The sequence below is a fragment of the Onychostoma macrolepis genome, chromosome 24, assembly GCF_012432095.1.
Source record: "Onychostoma macrolepis isolate SWU-2019 chromosome 24, ASM1243209v1, whole genome shotgun sequence".
NCBI classification, from domain to species: Eukaryota; Metazoa; Chordata; class Actinopteri; order Cypriniformes; family Cyprinidae; genus Onychostoma; species Onychostoma macrolepis.
In genome coordinates, this window is record NC_081178.1 from 14873408 (window position 1) to 14883271 (window position 9864).

A 9864-nucleotide genomic window follows, 5' to 3' on the forward strand; every position below is an offset into this window, starting at 1 on the left:
GCCCGAGAGGCATTTTAAAGATGACCACTGAGTAATGACTTGTCTTAAAGAGGTCATATGATGCAATTTCAAGTTTTCCTTTGTTTTCGGAGTGTTACAAGCTGTTTGTGCATACATAAGATCTGTAAAGTTGCAAAGACTAAAGTCTCAAACCCAAAGAGACATAACACGCCTCATTTAAACACGCCCCCACATATCTACGTCACTGCCCAAATGTTTACGCAAAGAAAGAAGGTGAAACTTTTATTCTCGCTGTAGTATTGTTGCTGCCACCGCAATGTCGTGGAGACGCTGTGTGTTTCCAAATATGGTAAGAGGCATAACATTTACGTCTCACGTTTGAGGTATTCGGCCAATCACAATGCATTGGATAGCTGGCCAATCAGAACACTCCTCGCTTTTCAGAACGATGAGCTTTGTAAAAATCGACGCGTTTCAGAAAGGCGGGGCAGAGAGGAACAACAATAATGTATGATATGTGGAAAATAATGTGTTTTTTGAACCTTAAACCACGTAAACACATTGCATTACACCAAATACACAAAATAATGTTATATTTAGCATTGTCATATGACCCCTTTAAAGAGACTTTGAATGTACACGCATGTGTCGTGGTGCTGTCATGAAGGTGTGTCGAGGACTGACATGGATGTAAGAAAAAGTGATGAGGACGGTTGAAGATCTCGATGAAGATGTTTATTGCAGCATAGCAGTGACAAAGCACATGTAGTACCTTGGGTTCAGCGGAGTCGGAATGAACCCAGAATATCCTAAGCACAAACCTTTTATACAGTTACAGTTGCTCCTGTTTTTACAGCTGTGGTCTGTATGTTAATTAAGTTCTGACACCCCTTTGTCTGAAGTAGTTCTCGGTGTCCCACACCCGCACCCATTCTACAATTGGTGACCATTTGCTCAGGATGTGATCATCCCAAATGGTCTACAAACAACATAACTGTTGACTTTCTTCTTTTCTATAATAATTAAGCCATTTTGGGAAATGAGCATGATCAAACATATTGTGGAGTGGAAGCTGGGTCGAGGCAGACTATAATTTCTTACAGTCCCCTCTTTGATGCTCTTGGCCCAAAAGAAGCATCACATCCACTCCCTTACACAGATTACACCTCCCTTCCTGGGTAGGTGCCCAGTGGCGGTGAAGCCCTGTCTTACCCGTCATTGGGTCATCACCTCATGCACACTGGTTATCGCTCCATCCAATTAAGCAAAATTTATCATAGAGACTTTTCTCAAATTTGGCAAAATGACATACAAACATTTCTTTTGGGTTTGGGTGAGGAGCACGTGAGAACCATAACAGCAAAAGGGATTTTCTAAATGTACTAAACATTATGACAGTACAGATAGCCAAAAGCCAAAGGAGCAAAAACATCAATCAACAGGCAACATTGTGTGTGTGTGTGTGTGTGTGTGTTTGCATGTACTGTTTTCTTCACGTGTGTTCTGTCCCTTTTATGAATGTGAACATCCTTTGTCCACATGTGTGCATTCACTAGACAATAATATATTTTCTGCATTTGAGTATGCATATATTTGTGTCTTTCTAGTGTCATGTGCAGTGAGTCTGTGTCTTTGTGCATTTCTTTGTGTGGGTAATATGTCCTTTGCCCACTTGTTTTCCATCTTGGTGGAACGACTGCTGTCAATAGTCTCTGAAATGGTTTGATCTCTCCTTGTTTTTTCTTTTCCATTGTTTATTCTTTTCACTTTGAAAAAGTCCTTCTAGAAGAAGCAGTCAATGCCATTTTTCCAGTCTTTGCCATTCCATCAGGTCCATCCATCCCATGGTGGGTCTCAGGGTTTCTAAATCTTTTAGACTTGGAGTTCTGAATCTTGTAGGTCTGGAAATCTCATAATTTCTGGTTCTGATGATCATTCTGTTCTTTAAGAAGTCTTTTTTTTTTTTTTTCTTGTGGAAGTCCCCTGGCTCCACTAGTTCTGCTGACCTTCTTGTCCTTCAGATGACCGGATCATCTTTCTCCACGTTACACGTTTCAAACAAGCATATACCTGAAACAAGATTAAAAAGAAGAGGTTGCCCCCCCTTTCCCCCACAAGAATCTTTTCACATTTAAAACATCATTGTTACAGAAATGTAAATCACAGAATGCAATTAACTCATTTATCATAAATTACATTTAAACATCAATGCCATTAACACATTTATCATAAATTATAAAGAATCACCCCCCTTTTTGATAGTAAACATATTTTTCTAAAATATAATACTATCATAAAACAATTCCTCCAATTCACATCAGCATCTGCTTGTGACTGAACTACAGTCATGTTGTTCCTGCAGTGCTGTGTCTTGCAAGGTGTGAACGGCTTCTTCCTTATTTCCTTTCAACAGTGCCAACTGGGTTTCTAAACTGCCTATCTTCTTAAGCAAATCACGATAGCCCATCTTTCTTTTGTGTGAAAAGTGACACTGTCTTGCCTTGTGTCCCATCCTTCCACAAGCAAAACAAACAACTTCCTGATCTTTCCTACCTTTCTCCAAACAATGCCTTGCTATGTGACCATCCTTTCCACATGCATGACAGACAACGCTTTGATGAGGTCTCACATTGTCTTGACAATGCCTGGCAATGTGACCAGCTTTTCCACATGCATAACAGAGAGAATCACCTTCTGAATTTACTCTTTCAAATCTCCATGTTCTCTGATGGAAACCATTAGATAATCTAGAACATTTTCTCTTGCCAAAGGCAGCGACTGGATGTCTAGATTCTGCAGCTTTCATTTGACTTCTTGCATTGAAATGCTGTGTCATTTTGGAAATTATTTGCTCATATGGTGTATTTACATCTACATGCAGAGCAATGGCTTCTCGCATGTGTGAACTGCTCTGTGCAATTAATGCAGACTTAAACATGAGATTTTGTTTAGCTGCATTGGGCAAACCACTGTAACAGCTAAACATTTCCCACAACCTGGACGCAAATGCTAGAGGATGCTCTCCAATTTCCATTGTCACCTCAGTTATCTTTCTCAAGTTAACCAAATCAGTCCCAGCAAGTCTAAGCAGAGCTTCTCTCCTTGCCCCTCTGTCTGCTCTTTTTTCACGAACTTCCTGTGAGAGAACACTAGTTAATGAGAGAGGAATGCAGATCATGAGAAGTCTACAAGCATCTTCATCTGACACACTATAAACATCCACTACCTTCTCCAGTTTTGACAAGAACTCTACAGGATCCATGTTATCAGGGTCAAAAGTACCCACTGCTGTAATAAGACTTTGAAAGTCCATAAAAGACAGCTGTCTAACAGCTTGGCCATTTCCAGTTCGTTGATCAAGAATCCTCTCATTTCCATTTCCATTTCTATTCTGTCTTGTTCGCACTGGTGCTACTGGGAACCTTACAGAATCATCTGAAGAATAATGTCGTTGACTAAAGGCTTCCTTGCAGTTATTCTCATCATATTCAGAATTGGATTGGGCATGTATCAACTGTCTAGCTGTCCCTTCATACAAACATCTAAATGTTTCCCTCTCTGTTTCGGACTTTGAAATTTATTTTCTCAATTTCACTATCTGTTCCTTCAGAATGATCTCTTCAGCCTCGCAATTTCTCAATGAGAAGACATTGTCGTTGACTTGAGAATTTAGTAACTTGTTTTCAGTTTTCATTTCCTCTAATCTTTTCTTAGTTACCTTGTATGAGGCAAAAATAGCTTGAAGTGCATTAGCAACTTTTCCCTCTTTGTTTTTAGGCATTCTGAGACAATTTTTGAATTGAGACATAGCCCACTCGTAGGGGTCGTCTGCATTCTCTATCCCATCAAACATTCCTACAGAGCTGTGCTTAGCGATGTATTTAACTATCAGCTCTTCCATTTTCACAATCTTATTAAATTGTCTTCAGCAATTCAGTAGGCTTATTTTCCTTCACTAATTGAACATTATCTAGTTACTTTAAGATACCTGTCAGTCAAATTATTCACAACTTTGGTTTGGACGCAAATGAATAAAACAGCCACACTACGCCGGGCTTCTAAACCAAAATTTTAACTTCTTCGCAATTGGCCACACTCCGTCGGGCCTTACATTAAACCGTTAAAAATGCAACACTGTCACAGTAAGTTGGACAAAACCACACTACTTCGGGTTTTATGTTATATTTTTAAAACAGTTTACTTGGCCACAGTACATCGGGCAAATTAACACTGTTTTTGGGCTTTAAACTTCACAGAGTCACGTTGCGTCAGACTCACTACACTATAACACACAACAGTTATGAAATAATTCTGTGACCACACTGCATCGGGTCGATTCAGTTACTTTAGAATTTCATCAGAATTATCACAACTTTACGGTCAGTTTCAGTTACGTTAGAAACTTACAATTTTAGACACAACAGAGCTAATACAACTCTGCCACCACACTGCATTGGGTTGATTCAATTACTTTAGAATCTTAACAGAATTATAAGAGACCAACAACAAGTTTCAGTTACTTTAGAAACTTTGACTTAAGCACTTTGCTTCAGTTCCTTTAGAAACAACAATTCAAATACAACTCTGCTACCACAGTGCGTCGGGCTGATTCAGTTCCGTTTGAATCTTAAACAGAATTTGTACAGAATAGGCTTAAGAACTCCTCCTGCTAATACTGACTAAACCAAATTCTCTTCTGTCCTTACAATTTCTTTTCTAGATTTTTTTTAAAACGAGGGGGTTCCCTGACAAAAACAGCATATAATAAAGAAACCGCTTTTCTCACCTTTCCCTGCTTTTTTCGGAAAACCCTCGCTGGGTGGCTCGCCAATGTAAGAAAAAGTGATGAGGACGTTGAAGATCTCGATGAAGATGTTTATTGCAGCATAGCAGTGACAAAGCACATGTAGTACCTTGGGTTCAGCGGAGATCGGAATGAACCCAGAATATCCTAAGCACAAACCTTTTATACAGTTACAGTTGCTCCTGTTTTTACAGCTGTGGTCTGTATGTTAATTAAGTTCTGACACCCCTTTGTCTGAAGTAGTTCTCGGTGTCCCACACCCGCACCCATTCTACAATTGGTGACCATTTGCTCAGGATGTGATCATCCCAAATGGTCTACAAACAACATAACTGTTGACTTTCTTCTTTTCTATAATAATTAAGCCATTTTGGGAAATGAGCATGATCAAACATATTGTGGAGTGGAAGCTGGGTCGAGGCAAACTATAATTTCTTACATGGAAGAAAAGAAATTGTTGAATAAAGTCGTTATTTTTGTTTTCTCTCTATCCACGGTGACTATCTACATATTTCTGCTAAAAGCTATGTGCTGCTGTGTAAGCTTTTGGTAAAGTATTGATCTACAGCACACTGTGATAGTAGTAAACTCTTTCTGTCACATCTGTCTTGTATGACATATACTATAGTACTGAGCATTAAGGCTAGAAGCATAGAGTCCATTTATAAGATGATCTCAGCACAATTTTTTACAGTTGGTCAATGCAAAGAGTAAAAAGTCACCTGTCCCAAGTGTAAATTCTAACTGGTACAATCATTCTACACCTGATTGATATCAAAGTGTGAAGAACAGAACATACACTCCACATTCATCAACCTTGATTTAATTTGCTATCTCAGTGAACAGTCTGAACGTACATCCCACAGCTCCAAATGATTGGCATCTCATGGCATTTACAAATCCTAAGTAAAACTCCACAGTTCACCAGAGTACACTTTCCAGACTTGTTTATAAAGCTTTTGAGTATTTCCAGTTTGTATCTCATTTAAAATTTCAAAGCTGTGCAGCGGCAGCAGAATATTAAATATGAATTGTATAGGCATGGTTTGAATCCCTAATTAATTAAGCTATTTAAGATAAACACAGTACAGATGTTTCTGACCCTACCGCAGCAGGGACAACATCGGTGATTCACGGAGAAAAGAGAAAAACATTTGAATGACCTTGACATTTCACTTCATTTAAATGCCAGTTGATTTTCTCAGCTGACTGCATGAAAAGAGAAACAACCAACAGGAACATTATTTTGCATGGAAGATTGATTTCAAATTTCAGCATTATACAGACTATGGCATATTTTTATCATTCCTTGTCTTCCTGTCTGAAAACCATCAGTGTGGAATTCTAAATTCCAACTCATTAATCAGATTTAAAGAATGCTAAAATCGCAGAATAAAAAAATATATATTGTTACCCTATAAGATGCTGAAAGAACAGCTACAATCTCACATAAAAAAACAAAACAAAAAAAAAACACAAATCTAACTGGAATTGTTGAGATGTGATTGAATATGACAGTCTGAAACGGCGCCTTGCCAAAGAAATTGGGATTATTTGAGTTGTGTGTGTGTGGTTGTATTAATAGGCCTGAGCGTTGAGTAGTAGCAGGAGCAGGTGCTTTTGGCTGATTGAGTCATCTCTCACCCTGTGCTTCCCTCCAAGACCTCGTCCTCCGCTCTCAGTAGTCTTGTGGCTCTAGCCCTATAGGCACACACACACATACACACACACACACACACACACACACACACACACACACACACACACACATACCCACCCACCCCTACACACACCTACTCAACAAATACCCAACAAAACTAACAGCCAAGACTTCATCTCTTGCCATATTGCTTTCCCTTTTTTATTAAAGGAACCGTTCACCCAAAAATGAAAATTCTGTCATTATTTTCTCACCCTCATGTCTTTCCAAACCTGTAATGCTGTTGCTTTTTTTCTGTGGAATACAAAAAGAGAATTTCCTTGACACAGCTCTTTTCCATACAGCAACATTCTGTGAAAAAGTGACCACAACATAATTTATTCTGTTCCTCACAAAAAGATAATGTATGACCTCAGAAGACTTGAATTACATATAGCACACAAGTTTTTATTTATTCATTTAATTTTTTTTGGAGCTTGACAGACATTGTGATGAACTGTTCAGCTTGATTTGATAAGAATATGCAACTATTTGTGAATTATGTTTACACATATGTTTGTACTTTCAGAAATATGCTGAAAAATACAATATGGACATACTGACAGCACTGAAAACGTAATATGTAAGTGTTACATATGCACCAGTGTTGTTTTAGTATCAATATGATACTGTTAAAGTTTTTATTAATATTTTGAATTTGGTTTTATTTTTTATACTGTCTATTCAAATTTTTGTTAAAGTTTTAGTAATTTTGTTGTTTAAAATATGTTTGCATAGTTTTTGTTCATTTTTATTTTAGTTTGAATTATTTGAGTGAGAAATTAAATAAATATTTTTAAGCATTTTTGTTTGTTTGTTTGTTTTATAGTTAATTATAATAACCCTGGTATAGCTTTAGAATCATAAAAGAATTAAGTAAAAATTATATTTAGTTTATAAAGATATTTGTATAACTATTGCAATTATATAGCAATTTTTATTAATTTTGAAAAATTAAATTAATTGATTTTGTAATGATTAAAGGATTATCAGTTTAACATTTTACAGTGTTATAATTTCAAATTAGGTAAATGAATTAAATGTAATGAGCGTATGTAATTATTGATTAAATACAATAAAATCAACCTATTTCATTAATTATAAACTATTTTATTCTGTATTTTATTATTTTATTATTACAACCTATGTAGTATTCATTTTAAATTTCATTATTCTATGAATCTAATAAAGGATTTAAATATCTGTATGTCACTACAGTAAAGTGTTTGTAGTAAAATGCTTACATTGCTGTCAATGTACGAGTCAAAAATGCCAGAAACACACTTTATGTACGAATACCTACAATATCTACACTGTAAAAAAAAAAAAAAAAGTTTAGCCAACTTAAAATTTTAAGGCAACCAACTTCAGCAGATTTTTGAGTTTTCTCAACTTGTCGTTTTAAGTTTATACAACAAACATTTGAGAATCTCCCACAAAAATAAGTTGAGCAAACTCAAAAATCTGCTGAAGCTGGTTGCCTTAAAATTTTAAGTTGGCTCAACTTTTTTTTTTTTTTTCTTTTTTTTTTTACAGTGTAATAAGATCACATTGAAAAAAGTGTCAAAAGAGCTATCTGAAGATTATTCAGAAATTCTCTGTGTTCCATAGGAAAAAAAGGCGACTTTCATTTTGGAGTGAACTATCCCTTTATGATTAAAAATGTTGTCTCTGCTTAATCACAGCATACAAAACAACAACATCCATTGGTGGAATGTCTTTTAAACTCAGCTCAGATCATTCAAATGTGACTTTGCGTCTGTATTTCTACAACACATTACAGTTTTAATATTTTATTATTTCTATTTACTGTATATTGTGTTATTCATCCTGAAAATTGCAGAACACTTGAAAATTGCAGAACACTGCGATTATTTGTTTCCATCAGATGTCAACAATCATTTGTTATGAACAGAGGTACATCAGGTACGGTATATAACATGCTCAGTGCAGACGATGGGAGTGATTGACAGGTAGTTTTATTCAGGCAGAAGGGCTTTCCCCTTGCTCTGCTGCTCCCTCAGGTGTGAACAAAGGACAGAACTAGAGTAAATCCCCATGTGGCACAGGCTGATCTCTGTGAATGAGTTTAATTATTACTCTGTGTTTAATGTCTCTGGAGGAAAATGATAAAAGGAAGCGTTACTTAACATGGTTTGTACATTCAAATCTTTGTTATAAAAAAAAAAAAAACAATCTAAAATGTCATAAAGAAGGATTGTATTACAATGACTAAAGCGTCAAACGTTGCTTGGTTTCAAACAAGCTTTTAAGCATTACTGTGAATTTATAAGACTTTTTGGTAACACTTTACAATAAGGTTCATTAGTTAACTACATTAGTTAACATTAACTAATAATAAACTGCACTTATACAGCGTTTATTAATCTTTGTTAATGTTAATTTCAACATTTACTAATACATTATTAAAATCTTGTTAACATTAGTTAATGCACTGTGAACTAACATGAACTAACAATGAACATCTGTATTTTTATTAACTAACGTTAGCGAAGATTAGTAAATACAGTAACAAATGTATTGCTCATGGTTAGTTCATGTTAGTTAATACATTAACTAATGTTTAACTAATGAACCTTATTGTAAAGTGTTACCGACTTTTTGTGGTGTGGTGCTTTTGAACGTCATTCGTGTTAACCAAGTCCATATTGTTCATTTGTTAGCATAAATCTGATAATATATGTACTTTTTATTTCCTCATTGTTGCCTATAATGACACCTTGTTATTCTTTTTCCCCTTTGTTCAACAATAATATTAAAATAGCCACCTTTTTCCAACACTGGTAAAAAACACAAAAAGATGATTCTTCTGTGATGCATGTACACTGTGAGTGAATAAATTCAACAAACTTTACGTTTGAAAGACTTGAGTTTGAAAAGTGTATACTTAAAGAGTTTGACTAAGGAGTTTAACTTCTAAAAGTTTGCAAGGCAAAAAATACCCACAGTTTAAAAAAAGACCCAATAACTTTTAGAAACAATCCTTTTAAACTCAGTATAAAAGCACAAAGTGGTAACAGAGCAGGTCATCCCTACTTGGGAATGTTTTGTTTATTCAGTGAATAAGAACACCATCCTTCCCATAGTAGCTATCTCTCTCTTTTCAAAGTAGTGTCCCCACAAGACCATCAAGAGTATCTTCTCAGAAACTCTCCAGAAAATATGCCATTGGTTTTATTTCAATATACCCAAAAACATGCTGTAATTGGATTACTGCTTCACAAACCTACTTAAGGTGATTCCAAAAGCTCTTGACTTCCTTTCTCAAGCTGACGGAGATTCACTGATTGTGGATCGCGTATGGCAATAGCTTACGTCCAAAGAATCACAATCACCTCATTTCCAGCTTTCTTATTTATTCAGCACAGTGCTCTTTTGA

At 35.9% G+C, this 9864-nt stretch overlaps 1 protein-coding gene across 1 annotated transcript; it reads right to left on the reverse strand.

The window, feature by feature from the left end:
- Positions 1-680: 680 nt before the first annotated feature.
- On the reverse strand, positions 681-5329 carry LOC131533348 (posterior protein-like). The gene is made up of 2 exons (XM_058765644.1): positions 3777-5329; positions 681-3724 (listed from the first exon to the last, which is right to left on the reverse strand). Exon 2 carries the CDS (start codon positions 3272-3274, stop codon positions 2279-2281), a length of 996 nt encoding a protein of 331 aa, XP_058621627.1. The 5' UTR covers positions 3275-3724; positions 3777-5329; the 3' UTR covers positions 681-2278.
- Between the last annotated feature and the right edge of the window lie 4535 nt (positions 5330-9864).